This window comes from Lynx canadensis, chromosome F2 (genome assembly GCF_007474595.2).
Source record: "Lynx canadensis isolate LIC74 chromosome F2, mLynCan4.pri.v2, whole genome shotgun sequence".
Lineage (NCBI taxonomy): Eukaryota > Metazoa > Chordata > Mammalia > Carnivora > Felidae > Lynx > Lynx canadensis.
The window spans coordinates 38,354,649-38,378,877 of record NC_044320.2 but is presented as its reverse complement, the minus strand read 5'-3'; the positions used below and the strand labels follow the sequence as shown (position 1 = coordinate 38,378,877).

Below are 24,229 nucleotides of genomic sequence, written 5' to 3'. Positions count from 1 at the left end.
TTGGCTCAGGTCATGATCTCACGGTTCATGAGTTCAAGCCCATCAGGCTCACTGCCGTCAGTGCAGAGCCTGCTTTGGATCCTATGTCCTCCTCTCTCTCTCCCCTTCTCCCACTTGTGCTCCCTCAAAAATAAATAAACATTAGAAATAATAATAAAAGTAACAACTCCTATAAAAGCTATTTTTTTAATTGGCAAGACTAACCCTAGAGTGTCTAGCAATGCACATTTACGTTATTACTATAAAAGTCAGGATAAGGGTTACTTATGGGGAAAGGCAGCTATGACTGGGATGGAACACTAGGAAGGGAGTGTGGCAGAGTTCTTTTTCTTAACCTGATTGGTGATTACAAAGGTGTCTGCCTTAAGCCATACACCTGTTTTTCACTGATGCTTTCTTTTTTTTGCAGTAAAAACATTTTTTTTAAATTTTTTTGATGTTTTTATTTATTTCTGAGACAGAGAGAGACAGAGCATGAGCAGGGGAGGGGCAGAGAGAGAGGGAGACACAGAATCTGAAGCAGGCTCCAGGCTCTAAGCTGCCAGCACAGAGCCTGATGCGGGGCTCGAACTCACGGACCGTGAGATCATGACCCGAGCTGAAGTCGGACGCCCAACCGACTGAGCCACCCAGGTGCCCCTAGTAAAAACATTTTTTAATAGCAGGTCACCAGGACACCTGAATGTTGCAAACACCTAACAAAGGTTTGGTATATTCCCCATTCTCTAGATTCATACAGTGAAAAAAGAGGTTAAAAAAGAAGTTAGTGTCCATTATTTCCTCCCAATCCACTTCCTCTCCTAAGGGAACCACCTAATACCACATTTCAAGCCCAACACATTCACTTTTCTGGGAGTTGGAAATTCTAAGAAATAGACTATAAGGTACCCAAACCTGTTCCTCTCCAGGTCTTCTCCACTCCCAAGTTGCTCAAACACAAAACCTAAGGGCCAGAATTGACAATCTCTTCCTCAATCCCCACATCTAGTCTATCAGTAAGTCCTTCATTTCCAACTCCAAAATATAATTTAAATCTATCCACACTTCTCTCCATCTCCACTGACTCCACCACCTAACCCTGAACTATTCCAATAGATTCCTAACTTGTTTCCCTGCTTTTATTCTTAACCCTCTACAATCTATTCTACCCAAACCAACCAGAATGATTGCTTTTAAAAGCATAAACTGCTTAAAATTCTGCTTAAAACCCTTTAATGACAGCCCACTGCACTCTTACATCCAAATTCCTTTCCATGGCCTGCATCATTGACTCTCTGCCCATTTCTCTGACCTCATCTCCAACCACTTTCTCCCATTTTACAATCCAGCCACAGTGGCCTCATTTCAATTCCTCCCCCACACTAAACTCTTTGCCACCTCCAGGCCTTCTCACAGCTTTCCCTCTGCCTGGAATACTCTTTCCAGCTACTCATGGGGATAACTTCTCACAACCCCATGTCACAGCTTTAGTATTACCTTTTCAGAGAAGCCCTGTCCAACCATCCTATAAAACAGGTTCCACCATTCTTCTCTATCAATACGAGCTATTTCTCTCCTTCACAGCTCAAGCTCCAACTGGAGTGTATGTTCTTCTATGAGGTCAAAGATTTCAACTGCTACATTTAACAATGCACCCAATATGTAGCATTTGAAAGGCAGTTAATTAATAATTACTAATATATGAATAAATGAGCAATTGAATGAACTCAAGGCTGACAGCCAATTTCTGTCATGAGCAATGATCAATGAGTAAAGAAAGCCAGTTTTTAGAAAGAAATAGGAGAATGGGGCAACTCAGCAGACTCAGGAGAGATCACCTAGCTCCAGAGAGAAAGAGTCAGGGAAATTAAATGTGTATTACCTTTAACTTATGCTTTCCTCAAATATGTAAAAGGTCTACCTAAATTACAAAAATAATTTTAACTTGCATTCTCCAACTACAGGACTCTAGGTCCAATGGTCTCACAAAATCAAAAATCCTGAAAATGAAAAATGATCTGGACAGACAGTAGTAACATTCTGTATTCTGAATATAGAAACTATCTCATCTTTGGAATCACATATGCTCAACAATTTCCCATTTTCTAAGTGTGAGAGTGTGTGTGTGTATACCAAGATATTTATATCAAGATATCCGCAACTATCTGAAAATGTTACTCTATTTGACCTCTTTACTAAGGTGTCTGGTATCATGTAAAATTTATAAACTAATTCAGAACCCACTATACTATCACATCTCTACCTATATTAATTATCAGCAATATTAACTGTTTTCTGCAATTCTCACTTTGCTATGAAGTCATTTTGTAAGTTATGTCCTTTAAGATACTTTTAAGAAGTTCAAGGTAATCTGTACCTTATTATTCGTGGCATGCAAACAATGAACTTATTTTTAATGTTTATACATGTCTATTTACATACTTATTTGTATCTATTCAACTTTAGATTCTGTGGAAAAACCAGTTGTAATGAGACATTTCAAATATAGAATCTGTTCTAAGATTCTAAGAATTGAAGAGCTAAGAATTGAAATTAGAATAATCCTACAATATGAGGCAATTCAAATAAGATCTCAACAAAAAAGAAACTTGGATCAAATAAAAAAGAAAGTTTCTATGAGATAGTATAAATTTTTCCTTCGCAGAAAAACTAAAGACCTTTGTTATTTAGGAAGGGGAGAACTAGTAGGAAGTCAGAAATTGAGGCAATCATAATTATAGCTTTGCACGGGGTCATTCTACACCAGGAGGCAAATGAGCCTTTGCCTGATAGCAACCTTTATGTATTACATATTCTTTTGTGAACTCTGTCAGACATCATAGACCACCGTTTTCCATTGTCCCATACTTCAATTGGGACCTATATAAAATGTTCAAAATACTGTGACTTTTAAATTACAGCTTCCTTTCTCCCTATCACCACTATCCTTTTTAGATTCTTAAAGAATATCTCTATTGCGTATATAGGTAGTTACCCCAGTCTGGATTCCTCTGGCAATGCCATCATAGAGCTTTTAAGTATGAGGATGGAGTCTAAAATGAGATAAGTTTCTTGACTATCACTACAACATATGCCAGCAATGTTTTTTCAAACTGCAGATCACAACCCATTAAAAGGTCATGAAAATAATTTGGTGGACTATGACTAGCAGTTTTTCAATGAAAAAGAACAGAAAGTAGAAAAATACCAAAAACATCCTACATAGTACGTTGTATGAAACTTCTGTTTTAATTTGATATGTATGTGGGCCTGTCCTGGGTTTCACCATCAATTTTTTTTTTTAATTTTTTGAGAGCCACTAATATATGATGGCCTGAAGTGATGGTACCTTTAGTTGAACACAGACTTCTTTGAAACCAGAAAAATTAAATTCAAAGCACTTCCCCCCACCTCTACAATCCAGAATCTAGAAGTACTCAATTTAAACCTTTTATGATTTTTTTTAATTAATGTATTTATTTTGAGAGAGAAAGAGAGATATAACACGTAAGCTGGGGAGGGGCAGAGAGAGAGAAAGAGAGAATTCCAAGCAGGCTCTGCACTGTCAGCGCAGAGCAGATGTAGGGTTCAAACTCCCAGACCATGAGAACCTGAGCTGAAACCAAGAGTCGGACACTTAACCGACTGAGCCACCCAGGTACCCCTAAGCCTTTTGTTATTAAACCTCTACTGATACACACTTCTAGAATGAGCATTTAGATGACTTAAGAAAAACAAATTTCAATCCAGCTATGTTTAATATATGTTTACCTTTTTCTTTACATTTCTAACTAATTCTTCGGTTCTAATATATGCTATCTCTCAGCCCCTTAAAGAACAAAGGATAAATTAATCTTTGCCTCAGGTTGGCCAAAGACTGAGTTTATCTCCTGTCTTATGTTGCAACTGAAGTTTGCTCACCAGGACCAGCTCCAGATGTTACTGTTCCCTCTTTAGGAAGGAAGAGCCAATTGACTGGTCCCATCTACAGGACTTAAGTCAATTACAGAGGAGTTGGTGCCATCCCCAATTAACTGAGAAAAGCCAAAGGGAGGACAGATACGCTTAGGGACCCTGTCATTAAAGAGATGCTCCTGTTTGTTTCTTTTCTTTCCCTCTGAACTACTCAGAACCTCCTCCCCTAGCTTGCCTCTAAAGTTGGGAGCTCCCCGCAGGGCCTACTTGAGGCTATTGGCCTTTGTTTTTTTTTTCTTAGAGGTCATCTTCTCAAAGAGAACTCTAGCTCCCAATCTCTACTATAATAAGCACAGAAGAATTTTACTTTGTAACATTCCAAGGGCGCATGAATCAGTAATACAGACATAAAATGAAGCCCATAACTCTTGTCTTTGCAATGTCTTCATGATTTTTGTCATACCCTAGTATCTACTTAACTGATTTGTTGCTTTGTCCCACACAATTCAATTCTAAGAGTTGACAGTTCCTGCTGTCTGTTTATCTGCATTCCCAATTTCTGGTCTAAGGTCAGGGCTACTGATGCTACAGGCTGATTGATATTGGCTTCTCATGCTGAGGAATCTATGAATACCTTATACTTTACCCTCCTGTATCATCATCCTTTTTTTTTTTTTAATGTTCATTTATATTTGAGAAAGCACAAGCAGGGAGGGACAGAGAGGAGGGGACAGAGGATCCGAAGCGGGCTCCACGCTGACAGCAGCTAGCCCACGTGGGGCTTGAACTCACGAACTCACGAGATCATGACCTGCGCTAAAGTCAGACGCTCAACTCACTGAGCCACCCAGGTGCTCCACCATCTTTTACTTTCACTTTTTCATTCCCTACTAATTTATCTTCTGACTGATATTCCAGTTATTCATAGCAACACTTTCCCTTATGAAATAATGGTTTTCTTACCTTCACTTTTCATTGAATGCACTGTATAACCCTAATATTTTACCTTGAGTCTTCAACTTTACTTCCCCCAACTACCTTTACACACTATTAAAAAAAAAAAAAAAAGAAAAAAACTGCCAAAGAATCCAACCATAGCTTAAATCAAAGAACTCTCCTTATCCGTCTTGAAAGTAAATTTCAGTAGCTTACTCTCTTATTAGCCTTCCAGTGTTTTCACTGTCCCACACCAACTTTTCCTCCAAATATACCTTAACCAATGCATTTTACATTTTAAATAACTATTAATTCTATCATCTAACTGAGGAACAAGGCCTGTCTGATACAGTATATCTCTCCAGCAATTAATTCTGTCCGCTCTGTAACAACTATATAGGTGGTATATATGACTACCTATCCTCAAGCAACCAGAGTTTTCATGCTACCCACCACCTGTCTTTCATAGAGGCCGACCTCCCCTTTTATGAACGTTCTACTTGGTGAAGAGCCCATGTTCTGATCATTTCCTTTCCTATCTATCAAAACTTATCTACTGTGTGGTCATTTTTCTTTCATCTAGCAGTTCCCCTACAGAGAAATCTGAGAAACTCAACTTACCAAAGAGCTAATAATTAATAACCATTTGATGGACTTCCTTCCCAGAGGAACTTCATTTTAATAAGGACTTATAAAGACCTCTGTGACAGACCTTTTAAGGAAACCTGGGGAATCTAAAAGCTATTCTGATACCTTAAGTCAGGGACCATAGGTGACCACATCTATTGCCTATATTTAACACAGCCTGGTTGGTGAGACCAAATCAATGAAGTGAGGTAAGAGGGGCCTTCCAGATCCTCTTCATGATTCTCAGATCTGGCTGCACAGTGGAATCTCCAATTCCCAGAGGAAAAGGATGATACCAAAGAGCAAAGGCAGGCCTAACACCCAGGCCTAACACCAGGCCAGATATATATTCACAACACACTAAAAATATAAAGACATGTATGGGAATAACAAATACCCAATTCAGGACAGTGACTACCCTTTGGGGGAGAGGGAGGGAATGCAACTGAGAAGAGACATACTTAGGGAGCTTCAACTATATTTGTAATATTTTACTTCTAAAGCTGGATAATGTGACCCATAAGTACTTATTAAATTAGCTTTTGAATATCTAAAATTTTGTAATTGAAAAAAGTACAATATGAAGATGGCACACACTCAAAGGGATATAATATTAGGAATACAGAGAAATACTCTAGGCTAGAAAGCACTCAAAAAAGATACTTTATGAAGCAGGCCTTGAAGGAAGAATAAAACATAGATTACTAGCAAAAACTAACATAAACTTCTCTAAAGGAAAAGCATGAACAAAGGCAAAGTTGGGAGTACCCATAGCCTACAACCTAAATAAAAGACAAAAGGGAAACTTTAGAACAGATTCATTTTGGAGAAGAGTAACAAAGCCTGGGGATTAAGTCTGAGACCAAGGGATAGAAGTCTTGGGTACTAAGTAGACTAATGTGCCCCAATCCAAAAAAAAAAAAAAAAAAGGAAAAGCATGGGGGAAGTGATGTTTTAACAAAACAAATCAGAAGCCATGTGCAGGATGAACTAAAGTAAACAGACTCCTATGGGTCATTAGGAGGTTCTGTAGGGCAGCAAAAGGGGAAGAGAAGGTGGTAAAGCACTGAGAACCAGGTCCTAGTGCCCTATCTCTACTCCCAACAGAGCCTTTCTACTGCTAAAAATTTTTGAAAACTACTGCAGTAAAGTACCTAGTTGGAAGGCACTGCTGTAAATCATGTATGACTGTCATAAAACCCAGGAATGGGGTAGGAATATCAAAAATGAAAAAGGGAAAAGATGAATCCAGACTTTTTGGTGGAGAATTCAACAGGACCTAGGGACAAACTAGATGGAATAACGAAAGAGTGGATCTGCATGAAAAAATCAAAAATACCAACCAAATAGCAGCTGTTGGTCATCCAGACTTGAACACCAGCAATATACATGTGAGCATGTCAAAGTGTTTGAGCTACCCAAGGGAGAAAAGCAAAGCGACATTCCTACAGAGATCAGGAAAAGAACAAGCCAAGGACCCACAAGACTGTACCCAGAAATGACCACCACATCATGGAAGGCTAAGCAAGCAAGCGAGTTTTAAGAAAGAGGCATCATTATACACAGTGAGAGGATGCGCAGCCCCGTACAGCCAATCAGACTCAGCGTTCTGGCATTCCCCCCCCGACCAGATTATTTGACCTGACTTTCAATTAATAAGGAAAAAATAAACTAGCAACATTTAACATCATCAAACACATTGCGAAGCACTGGGCTAAGTAAGTACTTTACACACGCCCTCATTTAATCCTCACAGCACACTTTACAGATGAAGAAATTAAACGTAGAACAAGCATAGTAAATTACAGAGCCAAGATCTCTGTTTCTTAGGACAATAAAATAAAGGAATGTGTATATAAAGTTCCTGGCAAATAAAAGGACCTTAATGGCAGCTATATTTTATTATTAGAAGGTAATGATCAACAGGGAGAAAAAACTCACTGTCAGTAATCCCTGTCACGGCCCTCTGTGTGGCAAACTCTTTTGGTGTCCTCAGCTATAAAACAGGATCAATGCCTGTAATCCAAACTATTTAATAGGGTTGCAATGATGATATTGTGAAAATGCAAATGCTACGAAAAAATTTTAAGCCATATTCGAATATATGGGATTAATGTCACATATCTTGCTCTTCAGAAATGCCTTCCTGGGTCAACACAAGTCTCTCTGAAGAGAGCTAAAAATAAGCCTGTTAGATGTGCAAGCACCACTTTGCAAAGTATAAATGACCATGGAATGGTTACATACACCACCACCGTCTCCCCCTGACCCCTCTAGGTTTTCTAATGCCCCTACAAGGCCAGGGGTTCCCTTACACCTGTAATGAAACTTTGAGCGCTCAGAGCTAATGAATAGAGAGAACCTCTACTTCAATTTGGACTTAAGTTGGCCCTCGGGCATTATGTCACAGGTGCCCCCCTTCCCATTTTTTTTCTATGGTATTAAAACTGGGTGTCTAGTCAACACTAGAATTCAATACTTTACAAAATGCCAGATAAGAATCTATGAAGGGCTCTGTGTGATAGCAGGTCTCTTTTGGAAATCCCTCCACAGACCCCCTTTCTTCACCTGAACAGATGGTTTCCAGGCCTTAAGGCTCACATGTCTAGTTACCCAATTCACAACAGCTCACAAAGTTCCTACCTTTTCAATTATTCCATGTTCCTGAATATATCACCTTTCATCTAAAGATCGCTAAGTATCAAAACCCAAGAACTCCTTAATCTTCACAACAGCACTATCTGGGAGAGAGATTAGTACATTTTATAAATTAAAAATGAAAGACCTAGGTTAAATGTTTTAAACAACATCAGTTAATTGACACTGATTCATCCTTGGGGGGAAAAATACCCACTATGAGCTTATATCAATGGGCAGCCTTGATTTAGCTAGATCATTTCAAATATTAGTTTAAAAGTATCTACTGTGTACTCTTACTCTTCCAATACATTAAACATGAAATATAAACTAACAGTAAATACCAAAGCATCACTATTTTTATATGCTAGAAGAAATACAAAAAAACTATAGGAGGGAGGGGTTCTAATTTAAGATTCCCACTGCCTTGCATCCATAAATACTTTTGAACTTGACGGCGATAGGGAGAACACCTGTCAGGGCAGTATATCCACAAGTTTTACAGACTGTGTAGCTATTAATATTGAATTCCTTAAACTGTAAATAAATAACCCGCCTTCTCAAATAAAAGGCAGTATTATGAAAAACATCTGACAAGAACGCCTACATAGCTGTAAGCTGCCTAATTAATTTCCTAGTTTTACGTCTCGGGGCTTCGTGAACTTGCCGGGAGGGAAAAGTCCTCCCGGCCCAGGAGTCCGGCCACGGGGAGCCCGGCGCTGCCCAGCGACTTTCCACGCCGCCAGGCCCCGCGGCCGCGGGAGAGGCGAGGCTCGGCCTCCCCTCGGGCCCCGTCGGCGTGTGGACAGACGCGGCCCGGCACTCGGACGTGCCTCCGACTCCCGACGGGCCTGGTCTGGGCCCCGCAGTCGCGAAGGGGGTCGCGGTCCGGCCTGGCCTAGCCGCCCCCGCCCGCGGCCGCCGCCTCCCTCCTTCTCCCGGTTCCCCACGTTCGTTACCTCTTGGGCGCTGGCGGCTGCTCCATGGCGGCGGGGGACAGAAGGAGGGATCTGGTGGGCGGTGAAGGACGGAGGGAGGCGAGGAGCCGGGGCACCGGCCGGCCGAGCCCCTGGAAACACAGGGGAAACTCCAGGAACTCGGACCAACTTTCCCGTAACTCCTCGGCGGATCCCCCTCCCGCTCGCGAGTGCGGCTCCTCCCGGCGCGCCCCGCCCCTCGGCCGCCGGCCGCGGTCCTGGGAGAGTGGGTGGAGCCAGACGCGGCCCAGGCATGGTGGGCGGAGCCAGGCCCTGGTCGGGCGAGCGGAGTCGGGGGCGGAGGGACGCGCGGGCCACATGGCTGGGAGGGGGGGAAAAAGCGCGGGGACTGGAGGAGCTAGAGGCTAAGGCCTAGTAGCGACTCAGAACCCGTCTTTTCTGGCCATGGGCACGTTCCTTTGAGCCGGCCAAGAGCTGCCGCTGCACACTTGCCTTCATTGCGTTTGCCCCAAACCGATTTGACTCATTTATCTGGATTTCTCAGGGACACATCCCAAGCATCTTGTGCAGCCTTTTGAAGTGTTACTAACTGCCCACGCTTCCTTCTAGTTGTTTATAATTATTGGCTATGTTTTCCCGCAGCCATATGACATTTGTAGCTACAGCAGTAGGGATTCTTTCTGGAAATTCTTGTTTGATGTTGATTGTAGACAAGCTCCTCGCTACATTTCACTATAATTACGTCTAATTACAAAGAAAATAATTACTGTAGTGAGATCTCTCAGTGCACCAATTTCAGTGCGCTGTGGTCTTGCCAGCTATTCACTTGGGTAACCTGGAAAACCTATCACAAATTAGGGTGCATAGAAAAGTACTCAAGAAACGTTTGTTTTCTTCCTTGTCATGGGCCCTCTCCCCTACCTGTTCCCAAGGCCCTTACCTCATCATAATTTGATCCCTTCATTCATTGTTTGTATACCATTTAACCTTGAATTCCATATGTAAATATCTTTCTTAGGGCCATATCCAGGTGCTATGTAACGAGTTTCCTTGCTTTCCTTAGAAATTATCAAGATTTAGAGTCATAGAGTCTTTTTGAAGATCAGAATGAAGTCTATGAAGAGAATGTTAAATAAAGGAACTTGATGAACATTAATCCAAATTAAACATGTCTATTTGCAGTTTTCCTCTTTTTTGCATTAACTTTTGATATGTAACAAACTTACATGATTTATTTTCAAACCATTATATTCCCCCCTGAATTTAGTTATGTTGAACTTTAGACTATTCATTGTTCAAACCTAAAGTCAAATTCTGCAAACAAGAGAGATCACAAAATTTTATACTCATTTGCATTATTAAAGATCTATAGTCTAATACAGAAGTAACAAGACAACAAAAAACTAAATTGTTAAAATGTAAAATCTAGGAAGAAACTTTGAAATTATTTCATTCTAGCCCTCATTCTGATCCTCACTTCCATGCCCTAGTCACATCTTCTTATATTTCATCAGAAATATCTCTTTCAGAGAATGTCATGTCATCCTCTTAAAAAAAATTGTCGTATTTTGAAATGGGATCAGTTGTCATACTTTCAAATGGACTCTGAATTGTTACCAATCTTAATCTCCAGAAAGCCTTTCCCAGTCAAATCACCAGCACCACCACTCCTCCCACTCTCTCTGACATTTATGTTGTGAAAGAGATGTCTCTCTTGTATGTGCCCATAACACACCGCGCTGGCTCTTGTATGATGCCTATTGCACTGAATTGAACTTGTTTATTTGACTATCATCCCAACCAAGTGAGTCTGCTGAGAATCACACTATGTCTTTACTCTATCCTTTGCATAGCAAGTACCTTGGATATAGTAAGGTTGGATAGCCAGATTCACTCCATTCTTTTCCATTCCTTTCCATACAGGTTCACCTGTATGGCTGATATCATTGGATTCTAGACTCTCTGGCTTACAATTGGGTCTGATGATCGGGAGATGCAGCAGGAGATTATCTGAGGGAGAAAGGAGAAAGGCTATTTATTCTCCTGGTTCCCTTCCTGTAAGGTCACCTGGGGCCCAGCTCTCCTTTGTTCCCTTCATTCCATTTGGGCCTACAGGTAGTGATTGCTCTGCTATTCCCTGGGTTTCTCCTCTATTCCCTATGTTCCCTTAGACCTCAACCCTCCTCAAATGTTCTTAATTTGAGTTCCTGTTAGAACCCTGACTGAGATACCCATAAAAAAGTTTTGTGAAAGGAAGAGGAATAATATCTGAAAATAAATCTCTGAGGCCTTCCCTCAATCTGAAAAGGGCTAAAAGTTGTTGTGTGACTCTAACAGGATCAGACACTTGGCCTACAATATCTCATTACACCCTTAAAACTACCTTGTTAGATAGTTATACCCACGTTAAAAGGGAAGAAACTGAGGCTCAAAGGGGTGAAGGGAGCTACCCCAGGCCAAATAGAAAGTCTGCATTCTTGGGGCGCCTGGGTGGCTCAGTCGGTTGAGCGTCCGACTTCGCTCAGGTCACGATCTCACGGTCCGTGAGTTCGAGCCCTGCATCAGGCTCTGTGCTGACAGCTCAGAGTCTGGAGCCTGCTTCAGATTCTGTGTCTCCCTCTCTCTCTGGCCCTCCCCCTATTCATGCTCTGTCTCTCTCTGTCTCAAAAATAAATAAATGTTAAAAAAAAAAATTAAAAAAAAAAAAAGAAAGTCTGCATTCTAACCCAAGCCTTCCTAACTCCAAAGCCAAGCTTTAACCCACTTTAAGTCAGTCAACAAATATTTACTGAGCCCTTATGTATATCAGACACTGATCTAGGAGCTGGGGATTCCTCAACGACAAAAGTAAACAGACAATAATTCCTGTCCTCATGAGGTTTACATTCTGGTTGGGGAAACATAATAAAATAAATCAATACTATTAGGCATTGAAAATTGGTAAGGAAGAAAAGTAAAATGGGAAAGGGGGATATAACATGGAGGGGAAGTGACAAAATTTAGATTGATTGGCTGGGGAAGGCCTCAGCAAAAGGGTGAGTGAGGAAGTCAGGGGAGCATCGTGCAGACTGCAAAGGGAAGAGAACCAGGAAGCCCAGGAAGCAGTAAGTGGTAAGGCCTGGGAGGCCAGCCTGCCTGATGTGTTGTGTTACTAAGTAAAAAGAATTGTTTTTCTCCTGAATTACTCAGAAAACAAAACAAAACAAAACAAAAAAATGCCTCAAGTTTCCATTTTAATTTGTCTGTGGAAAGCCAATCTGAAGATTCCAAGAAGGAAAGCATAAAAATTATCATTCAACCTGCCAATAAAAGGCAGCAGCCTTTATGAACAATGGAAAGCCTTAGAAAAATTTGAGATCTTAGATAAGGGCAGAAGTAGGGTAAAATGTTTCTGCTTCCAACCATTCTAGTTGGAATGGAGATTAAGTGCACACTCTAGTTATACTAGCAAATACCTTACCAGAATTTTTAACTGGGTGTCCTAAGAGAAATGTAAGAGAAATCTGCAATTTGAGACCCAGTTCCTTTTAATAACAAAACTGTATTTGTTGTCACTGAACATGTACACCACAATGTTTTGTGGGTAGAAAAATATTAACATAAAGATTCCTTGCTATATTTGCTGCTGCTTTTTATTGCAACTGTGTATATATGACTGTTTCTATCATTTTTATGTTTCTTTGAAAAATAATACTAATTAACAACTGTTAATCTTTCCTACCATTACGGGGAAGTGTTTGGGCAGAAAGAAAGTTCTGATCAAATATATTACATTATGTAACTTTTTATTTGCAGGGGAACTTGGAAGTATTTCCTTTCAAGAAGCAACTTAAAACATTTTCCTTTGATATGTTTCTCTTTTCTAACTTAATTTTATAGTGAGCTTAGAACTAGCATGTTTCATTTGACTTCAACCACCATCTTCTTTTATCAGAGCAATCTTAAACTTTTATTTCACTTATTTGTTTCTCTGGCCAAACTGTAAACCTTTTGGGAATGAGAACAAATCTTATTCACATATGTCATCTCAAAAGTCTGGCATATCAGTTAACTACAAGAAACATCTTAAGATGATTTTTAAAACCAGGAGCCTAGGGGTAGGTGTTCCTAGGCTTGATCAATTCTTTCATTTACTTCCATTTCCTGCTCTGCAGTGCACAGCAGATTATCACCCTCCCCTCAAATGATGGCTGCCATCGCGTGGAGACATGACAATGCCCAGCAACAGAAGAGGGTTATTTCTTTCTGAATACCACTTTTCAAAATAGTGGAAAAAGCTATTCTAGAAGCCTCTTTGTAGATTTCCCTTCATGTCTTAATGGCCAGAATTGTGTCACAGACACGTTGTTGGCAAAGGAAATAGGATCATGAAAACCTGTTTAGAACAATTGTGATTCACCCCATGGAGCTGGTTTTACAGCTGAGACCGGCACTGGCCTTTCCTCAAGCTTATGGCCAAGAGAAACACGAGAGAAGAACAAAATTGGGATCTATTATTGAGGAAAAAAATGGAAGAATTGTTAATAGACAATAGCCTACAATTTCTGCTTATGTTTATAAGTACCTAGAACATTATGGTCACTAAGTAAATGCTTATTGAAAGAATGAATGGATTTCTACACACCGAAAGCATCAGGAATTTTAACAGACATAGGTAAACTATATATTAAGTGAAAGTAAATATGCCATTTGTCATTTTATTTCCTCTCAGTTCCAAATTCATCTTTTTTTCCAATTTTTTATCTAAATTCTCGTTAGTTAACGTATAGTATGATATTGGTTTCATGAGTAGAACTCAGTGATTCATGACTTACATATAACACTCAGTGCTCAACACAACAAGTGCCCTCCTTAATGCCCCTCGCACATTTAGCCCACCCCCACCACCTCCCTGCTATCAATCCTCAGTTTGTTCCCTGTAGTTAACAGTCTCTTACGCTTTGCCTCCCTCTCTGTTTTTATCATTTTATTTTTCCTTTCTTTCCCCCATGTTCATTTGTTTTGTTTCTTAATTTCCACATATGAGTGAAATCATATACTATTTGTCTTTCTCAGACTTATTTCACTTAGCATAATACACTCTAGTTCCATGAACACTGTTGCAAATGACAAGATTTCATTCTTTTGACAGCTGAGTAATATTCCATTGTGTATATATACCACTTCTTCTTTATCCATTCATCAGTTGATGGACATTTGGGCACTTCCCATAATTTGGCTATTGTTGATAATGCTGCTATAAACCTTAGAGTGCATGTGCCCCTTCATATCAGTAATATTGTATCCTTTGGGTAAAAACCTAGTAGTGCAATTACTAGGTGGCTGGGTAGTTGTATTTTTAATTTTTTGAGGAACCTCCATACTGTTTTCCATAGCGGCTGCACCAATTTGCATTCCTACCAATAGTGTAAGAGGGTTCCCCTTTCTTCACATCCTGGCCAACAACAAACACATGTTGTTTCCTGTGTTGTTAGTTTTAGCCATTCTGACAAGTGGGAGGTGGTATCTCATCCTGGCTTTGATTTGTATTTCCCTGATGATAAGTGATGTTGAGCATCTTTTCATATGTCCGTTAGCCATCTAGATATATTCTTTGGAAAAGTGTCTATTCATGTCTTATGCCCATTCTTAACTGGGCTGTTTGGTTTTTGGGTGGTGAGTTTGATAAGTTCTTTATGGTTTTGGTTACTAACCCTTTATCAAATATGTCATTTGCAAATATCTCCTCCCATTCCGTAGGATGCCTTTTAGTTTTTTTGATTGTTTCCTTCACTGTGCAGAAGCTTTTTATGTTGATAAAGTCCCAATAGTTTTGTTTTTGGTTTTGGTTTTGGTTTTGGTTTAGGTTTTTTTTTTTTTTGCTTTTATTTCTCTTGCCTCCAGAGATATGTCTAGTAAGGAGTTGCTATGGCCAAGGTCAAAGAGATTGCTGCACATGTTCTCCTCTAGGATTTTGTTAGTTTCCTGTCTCACATTTAGGTCTTTCATCCATTTTGAATATTTTTGTGTATGGTGTAAGAAAGTGGTCCAGTTTCATTCTTTTGCATGTTGCTGTCCAGTTTTCCCAACACCATTTGTCGAAGAGACTGTTTTTTTCCCCTCCATTGGATACTCTTTCCTGCTTTGTCCAAGATTAGTTGACCATATAGCTGTGGGCCCATTTCTGGGTGTTCTATTCTCTTCAACTGATCTATGTGTCTGTTTTTGTGCCAGTACCATACTGTCTTACATTACAGCTTTGTAATATAGCTTGAAGTCCAGAATTGTGATGTGTCCAGGTTTGTTTTTCTTTTTCAAGATTGATTTGGCTACTTAGAGTCTTTTAGGATTGTTTGTTCTACCTCTGTGAAAAATGGTGTTTTTTTTTTTTTTTAAGTTTATTTATCTTGAGACAGAGCATGTGTAAGCAAGACTGGGGCAGAGAGAGGGGATCTTAAGCAGGCTCCATACTGTCAGCACAGGGCCTGATGTGGGGCTCCAACTCATGAACCGTGAGATCATAACCTGAGCCAAAATCAAGCGTCAGACACCTAACCAACTGAGCCACCCAGATGCCCCACTAGTGGTATTTTTATAGGGATTGCATTAAATGTGTAGATTACTTTGTGTAATGTAGACATTTTACTATAGACATATTTGTTCTTCCAATCCATGAGCATGGAATGTTTTTCCATTTGTTTGTGTCATCTTCTATTTCTTTCATAAATGCTCTATAGTTTTCAGAGTACAGATCTTTTACCACTTTGGTTAGGTTTATTCCTAGGTATCTTATGGGTTTCGGTGCAATTGTAAATGGGATCGATTCCTCGATTTCTTTTTCTGCTGCTTCATTATTGATGTATAGAAATGCAAAAGATTTCTGTTGATTTTATATCGTGCAACTTTGCTTAATTCATGTATCAATTCTAGCAATTTTGGGGTGGAATCTTCTGAGGTTTCTACATAAAGTATCTTGTTTTCTGCAAAGAGTGAAAGTTTGACTTCTTCCTTGGTAATTTGGATGCATTTTATTTCTTTTTGTTTTCTGATTGCTGAGGCTAGGACTTCCAGTACTATGTTAAATAAGAATGGTAAGAGTGGACATCCCTGTTTTGTTCCTGACCTTAGAGGAAAATCTCTCCGTTTTTCCCCATTGAAGATATTAGCTGTGGGTCTTTTGTAATATGGTTTTATGATGTTGAGGTATGTTCCCTCTATCCCTACTTTTTTTTAAATTTTTTTTTACTGTTTATTTATTATTGAGAGACAGAGAGAGACAGAGCATGAGCATGGGAGGGGCAGAGAGAAGGGGAGACACAGAATCCGAAGCGGGCTCCAGGCTCCGAGCCGTCAGCACAGAGCCGGACGCGGGGCTGGAACTCACAAACCATGAGATCATGACCTGAGCCAAAGTTGGACGCTTAACTGACTGAGCCACCCAGGTGCCCCCTTCTATCCCTACTTTGTTGGGGGGCTTTATAAACAATGGATGCTGTATTTTGTCAAATGCTTTCTTTGCATCTACTGAGAGGATTGTGTGGTTCTTATTCTTATTTTATTAATTTGATGTAGCACATTGATTGATTTGTGAATATTGAACCACCCCTGCAGTCCAGGAATAAATGTCACTTGATCACGCTGAATAATTATATTAATGTACTGTTGGGTTCAATTTGCTATTATCTTGTTAAGAATTTTTGCACCAGGGATGTCCATCAGGGATATTGGCCTGTAATTCTCCTTTTTAGTGGGGTCTTTGTCTGGTTTTGGAATCAAGGTAATGCTGGCCTTGTAGAACGAGTGTGGAAATTTTCCTTCTATTTGTATTTTTTGGAATAGTTTGAGAAGAATAGGTGTTAACTCTTCTTTAAATGTCTGGTAAAATTCTGCTGAGAACCCATTTTGCCCCAGACTTTTGTTTGTTAGGAGATTTTTTATTACCGATTCAATTTCTTTGCTGGTTATGGGTGTGTTCAAATTTTCTATTTCTTCCTGTTTCAGTTTTGGTAGTTTGTATGTTTCTAGAAATTTGTCCATTTCTTCCAGATTGCCCAATTTATTAGCATATAATTTTTCATAGTATTCTCATAATTTTTTGTATTTCTGTGGTATTGGTTGTGATCTCACCTCTTTCATTTGTGATTATATTTATTTGGGTCCTTTCTCTTTTCTTCTTGGTAAGTCTGGTTAGGAATTTACCAATTTTATTATTTCAAAAAATCAGCTCTTAGTTTCGATGATCTATTCTACTGGGTTTTTTGTTTTGTTTTGTTTCTATATCATTTATTTCTGTTCTAATATTTATTATTTCCCTTCTTCTGCTGGCCTTAAGCTTTATTTGCTGTTCCTTTTCTAGTTGCTTTAGTTGTAAGGTTAGGTTGTGTATTTGAGACTTTTCTTGCTTCTTAGGTGGGCTGTGTTGCTATATACTTACCTCTGATGACTGCCTTTGCTGCATCCCAAAGTTTCTGGACTGTCATGTTTTCATTTTCATTTATTTTGTTTTTATTTCTTCTTTAATTTCCTGGTTCTTCATTCTCTAGTAGGATATTCTTTAATCTCTACATATTTGTGGTCTTTCCAAATTTTTTCTTGTAGGTGACTTCAAGTTTCATAGCACTGCGGTCTGAAAATATGCATGGTAAGATCTTGATCTTTTTGTACTTGTTGAGGCCTGATTTGTGACCTAGTATGTGATCTATTCTGGGGAATGTTCCCTGGGCACTCAAGAATATGTATTCTGCTGCTTTAGGATTAAATATTCTGAATATATCTGCTAAGCCCATCTGGTCCAGTGTGTCATTCAAAGCCATTGTTTCCTTGGTGATTTTCTGCTTAGATGATCTGTCCATTGCTGTAAGTGGGGTGTTAAAGTCCCCTACTATTATTGTATTGTTATCAATAATTTCTTTATTTTTTTATTAATTGATTTATATATTTTGGGTATTTCCAAATTGGGGGCAAAAATATTTATAATTGGGGTCTTGTTGGATAGACCCCTTTATGATTATATAGTGCCCTTCTTCATCTCTTGTTACAGTCTTTGGTTTAAAGTCTAGTTAGTCTGATACAAGTATGGCTACTCTGGCTTATTTTTGACATCCATTAGCACAGTAGATGGTTCTCCATCCCCTCACTTTCAATCTGGAGGTGTCTTTAGGGCTCAAAGGAGTCTCTTACAGGCAGCATATAGACAGGTCTTGTTTTTTGTTTTTGTTTTTGTTTTTTATCAATTCTGATACCTATGTCTTTTGACTGGAGCATTTAGTCCATTTACATTCAGATTGATTATTGATAGATATGAATTTAGTGCCATTGTATTACCTGTAAAGTCATTTTTTCTGGAGATTTTTTTTTCTCTGTTCCTTTCTAGTCTTTGTCTTTCTCACTTAAGGAGTCCCCTTTAGTATTTCTTGCAGGACTGGTTTAGTGGTCACGGACTCCTTTACTTTTGTTTGTCTGGGAAACTGTTTATCTCTCCTTCTATTCTGAATGACAGCCTTGCTGGATAACGTACTCTTGGCTGCATATTTCTCCCATTCAGTATGTTGAATGTATCATGCCACTCCCTTCTGGCCTGCCAGGTTTCTGTGGAAAAATCTGTTGTTAACCTGATTTGTCTTCCTTTGTAGATTAGTGATTTCTTTTCCCTTGCTGCTTTTGGGGCCCTTTCCTTATCTTTGTATTTTGCAAATTTTACTGTGATATGTCTTAGTGTTGGAAAGCTTTTATTGATTTTGATGGGAGTTCTGTAACTCCTGGATTTGGATGTCTGTTTCTTTCTCCAGATTAGGTAACTTTTCAGCTATAATTTGCTCAAATAAACCTTCTACCCCTTTTGCCTCTTTTCTTCTGGGAGTCCTATGATATGGAGTTGCTGAGTTCCCTAAGTCTACAATTTGTGATCCAATATTTTTCTTTTTCTCTTCTTTTCCTCTTCATTATTTTCCATAATTTCATCTTCTATATCATTTTTTCATTCCTTTGATTCTTCCATCCCTGTGGTCATTAAGCACAGTCATTTTTGCATCTCAATTATAGCATTTTTTTATTTCACCCTGACTAGTTTTTAGGTCTTTTATCTCTGTGGTATGGGTCCCTCTGGTTTCTTCTATACTTTTCTCAAGCCCAGCTAGTATCCATATGATTGTTGTTTTAAACTCTGGTTAGGCATATTACTTATATATATTTTTGTTAGCTCCCTGGCCATGACCTCTTGTTCTTTCTTTTGGAATGAATTCTTCCATCTTGGCATTTTGTCTAAGTCTCTGTCTTTTGTGTTTTAGGAAAGCCTGTGCCTGGTCCTTTCCACTAGAGCTGAAGCTTTGCAACACTCTATGATCAGTAGGCCTGGTGTGTGTTGGGAGAGGGGGGAGGGGAAGGAGGGTTGTGCTGGTTTTCTGGGGGAGGGACCTACTGCTTCTCTGGCTCTCAATCACATTTGCGCTATTAAAAAGGCACCTGCAGGGCGCCTGGGTGGCGCAGTCGGTTAAGCGTCCGACTTCAACCAGGTCACGATCTCGCGGTCCGTGAGTTCGAGCCCCGCGTCGGGCTCTGGGCGGATGGCTCAGAGCCTGGAGCCTGTTTCCGGTTCTGTGTCTCCCTCTCTCTCTGCCCCTCCCCCATTCGTGCTCTGTCTCTCTCTGTCCCAAAAATAAATAAACGTTGAAAAAAAAAAAAAATTTAAAAAAAAAAAAAAAAGGCACCTGCAGAGGCACCTGGGTGGCTCAGTCAGCGTCTGACTTCAGCTCAGGTCATGATCTCACAGTTCACCAGTTCGAGCCCCACATCGGACTCTGTGCTGACAGCTCATAGCCTGGAGTCTGCTTCAGTTCTGTCTCCCTCTCTCTCTGCTCCTCCCCTGCTCACATTCTGCGCCTCTCTCTCTCTTGAAAATAAATAAAAATTAAAAAGGCACCTGTGGTGGCACCTGGGTGGTCCAGTCAGTTAAGCAGCCAACTCTTGATTTCAGCTGAGGTCATGATCTCATGGTTGTGAGATTGAGCCCCGTGTCAGGCTTAGTGTGGAGTGCAGAGCCTGCTTGGGATTCTCTCTCTCTCCCTCTGTCTGCCCCTCCCCTGTTTGTGCTTTCTCTCTCTCTCTCAAAATAAATAAATAAACTTAAAAAAAAATAAAGGCACCTGCAGAGTACAGGGGACCAGGCAGCTCAAGTCTCTACTGTGTATGTTGCAATGCTCACTGAAGTCCGTCTATGTTGATAGTAGTGGTAAAAAAAAAAAAATTGGCATTGGCCTGCTCTCTTCCCTGGAGAGGGGAGTTTGCACCCCCTGCTATTTAGGAAGCCCTCACAGAAGAGCGAACAATTTCCCCTCTTGTGTCCCAGGCTTCTGCCAGATCCCTGCCTTCACCCTGTCTGTACTCACACCATCCACCTGCCTGATGGTGACACAGTCTCCTGTGTTTTATCTCAGGCCTGCTGCTGAATTTCAAACTCCAAATTTTAGGAATCCAGTGTGGCATGGACCACACCAATCCTCTGGGGGAGGGTCTCACAGTACTGTGGCTGTTACTGGTTTGTCCCAAAAAAGAAGTTGCATGACTGCACAGGGGCTTAGATTTTATGGTAAAGCATAGCAAGAATCAGGCATCCAGGTTAACTGCCCTCAGCAGGTGTCTCTGCTTGTATGCTAATGAATGGGACAGCTCAATGGTGCCTGGCAGCTCTTTTGTCCCCTGAGAGGCAGTGCCACCTCTCTCAAATGCTCTCCAAGAAGGGGAACTATCTCTCCCAGAACAACCCAGGGGATCCTCAGACCACACTGTCCACTCCTGGGCCTCTGCTCTCCTCCACACAGAAGCACCACTCTACCCACCAGGTTCAACGTGGCAATGGTGTGGACTTCTAAAATTTCAGACTTTCAGCTCTGCTGACTGTAAAATCTTTCACTAATCAGTCCCTTTTGTTTTCCTAGTCAATAGTTTTGGGGAAGTATTTTTCTTGTGCAATCCACTTTGTGATGCTTTATCTCTTTCTCTCTCTTTCTCTCTCTCTTCTCTCTGTGATCAGGGCTCTTCTCCCTTTGCAGCATCTGAGACTCATTTCTCCCCTAAATCACAACTCCACACTTCCTTCCTTCCACAATTCGGCCTCTTTTCTCCCTCTGTTTGTGCCGTTTATTCTCTCAGTACTCAGATTGATTTCCTGGGTGTTCAGAATGATTTGATCATTTTCTAGCTGTGTGTGAGGGACAAGACAAGCGTAAGGTCCTCCTACTAATCCTCCATCTTAACTCCTCCCCACCCACCCCCAGAGTCATCCTTCACTGCCTGCCCTGTTAAAATGGAGCCAGGTTCTTTCAATTTTTTTCTTTATCAGATAGACTGATGTTACGCTTTGTCAATAGAGAGCCATGAAGAGACATTGCAAAAGAGCTTTCTTCCCCGGTTTGTACGTTTTCCATTGGTAGGCTTCACCACTGGAGACTGCTTCTCTGGATCCTGCAAGATGTGCTTCTTTGCCAATACTTGGCTCCTGCAGTGCAAGGCAGCAACAACACTCAGTGGTCAACAGTCTCTCTCCCCACCACAACTTGCTTCTCCCTTGAGCCGTTTCGAGGCAGAGTGTCTCCACTAAGAAAGCTCACCATGAACAGTTTTCCCCAGCAAACTGAAAGAAAGATTTCCAGAAAGTTCCAGAGGGCAGATTTCCAGCAAGTTCCATCACCGTGGCACCACAGCAACTTTTCTGCCATTCGGTGAGACGTAATTGTGCCCTCTCTAACGACGTCTATGTCTCAACCCTGGGAGACCTCTGAGGGAGTACTCCTGATTTCTGCTATTCTATATTCTTTAGAGTTCTTTTTGCCTCTTACTAGCCTATCTCTTGTTATTCCAACCCCCTGTTATAGTTAATAACTTTTTCTATTAAACTTTCTCCATTCTCTGTCTCTTGTGGTTTCTGTATCAGATTGGACATTGACCCAAACAGAGAATAATAGCAAAGAATTTCAGGCCCAACCGTAAATTCAGGGGAAGGAATGATAAAATCAGATTGATTCCATTTTTAGTTTAATACATAATTATCTACACCAGCAGTTCTCAAACTTTTTGGTCTCAGGACCTCTTTACACTCAGAAACTATAGATAACCTTAAAGAGCTTTTGTTCATGCAGGTTGAACATCTATCTATATTAAGAAATTAAAACATCAATTTTTAAAACACAAGAGTACACAAGTACACGTTCCAATAGCCATCAGAGGAATGACATCATCACATGTCATGTAGCATCTGTAAAATTCTACCATAAACTCATGAAAGAACAAAAATGAAAGGGCAAATAAAATTTTAATATTGTTTTTTAAATAGTTTGATTTTGTGACCCCCCTGAAGTAAACTTGGATACCCCCAGAAGTACCTAGATCTCTCTTTGAGAGCCACTGAATTTATGGTAACTTTATGTAAACACATATGGTGGAAAAGATATAGAGGATATGGTCCTTGCTATCTAAAACTATAGTTTACTTGAAAATATAAAATTTATATTCATGTAAGGGTAAAATGATGATTTAAGCCTTATGTAGTAAACTATCAATAAATTTTGTCATTCAGAAAAGTGCTATGGTTCAAATTGATATGGTCTAGAACTCAGCCAAACAAAAATGCCTTCCATTTTACAAAATCCACTCTGCTTATTACATCACTTTTAAGGGGGGAAAAAAAAGAAGTTTCCATTATATACAAAGATAAGTTCCAGAACGAGCTGAAGATATCTCAAATACTCACAACAATGAATTAAGTTAAGACACTGAACATGGGGACAGAACTAAGGAAAAAAAAAAGAACCAATGCTAAGAAGCTGGCAAACTCCATCAGTCAAAGCCTTTCCATGGCTGGCCTTTGTTGCATTAATATAAGTAACTAGAAATAAATCTGTTCCATGTGTTCATTATTTCTCTTTTTATATTTTTGTTTTTTAAGTTTCTTTTTATACCTGCCTATGGTCTCTGAATAATCTCTAAGTTGGCTTTTTTTTTTTAATGTTTATTTATTTTTGAGAGAGACAGAGTATGAGCAGGGGAGGGGCAGAGAGAAAGGGAGACACAGAATCTGAAGCAGGCTCCAGGCTCCGAGCTGTTAGCACAGAGTCCGACGCGGGGCTCGAACTCACAAACCAAGAGACCATGACCTGAGCCCAAGTTGGCCACTTAACTGACTGAGCCACCCAGGCACCCCATGTAAGTTGGTTTTGACTGACCTAAGCAGAAAGAAGATGTGTTTACTTCCAGGCCCAGAAAGCTAAGGAAATAAGAATATCCCTAGACATGTAGTAGTGACAGCAGTTAACATTGCTGGAAAACTGGACAATGAGACCTAGGGCAATAGGATAAAAAGGGGAGACAGACATTTAATAGACAGAAGCTGAAATAAAGTGGAGCCATCCTTAAGCCAGCCTTAGCACGTGATGCAATCAAATCAAACATAAATCCAACTTCAAGAAGTTTGGAGAGATGTAGATTTTTACTAACATTCTCACGAAAATGCTGAGGAAGGGAATACATGGCATATTAACACAGCACAACTTACTAAAAATCTTTACCCATCTTTCTCCCTTAAGTTTTCATGACAGCCATCCATATGCTTCTCCCTTGCTCACCAAACTCCTACAGCGCTTCTCTCCTGCTGTTTACCTCCCTTTGCTGTTACTTCAGGCCTTTTTCTACTGAGAATAATCTGACCTCCTTCTCTTCAATTCTGTGGCTCTTCTAGCTCTACTTATCTTTGTCAGCACAACATAGTTCTAGGAGACAAGAAACGAAGGATTCCTCCTTAAAAGGGCAGGGGAAACAAGAGAGAAAAAGACTGTGAATACTCAGATGTTAATATTTTTGTCCCTGTCAAACATTCTTTCAATCAGCATTTTTTAATTGGGTTTCCAGACACAGGCAATGAGGTATGACCTCTACCCTGAACTTATGGGGTTTTCCTATTACAAGATTTCCCATGCTCCTTCTTTTCGATGCTTTTCCAAAGCGAGTGATTACTTTACAAAAGGTAATTTTTTGCTTAATGAAGTGATTACTTTACAAAAATTACCCATGGAAAACCTTTACATGGTTAATTTCCCTCAAGCATTTAAACTATGATTTCAATTTCAGTGTTCACTGAGAAAGAGGGTTAAGATGATTGTGGTTTCTATAATTTCTTTTGAAAGAAATAGTCAAAAGCATTAGACAAAGTTGTCTTAAGGCCACCTTCT

At 40.1% G+C, this 24,229-nt stretch overlaps 1 protein-coding gene across 1 annotated transcript in view; it reads right to left on the bottom strand.

The window, feature by feature from the left end:
• STK3 (serine/threonine kinase 3) overlaps positions 1-9,239 on the bottom strand; it is a 288,672-nt gene extending 279,433 nt beyond the window's left edge. Inside the window, exon 1 of the mRNA XM_030304020.2 lies at positions 9,054-9,239. Within this exon, the coding sequence (XP_030159880.1) occupies positions 9,054-9,079 (26 nt within the window). The 5' untranslated portion in view covers positions 9,080-9,239. The remainder of the gene's footprint in view (positions 1-9,053) is intronic.
• Between the last annotated feature and the right edge of the window lie 14,990 nt (positions 9,240-24,229).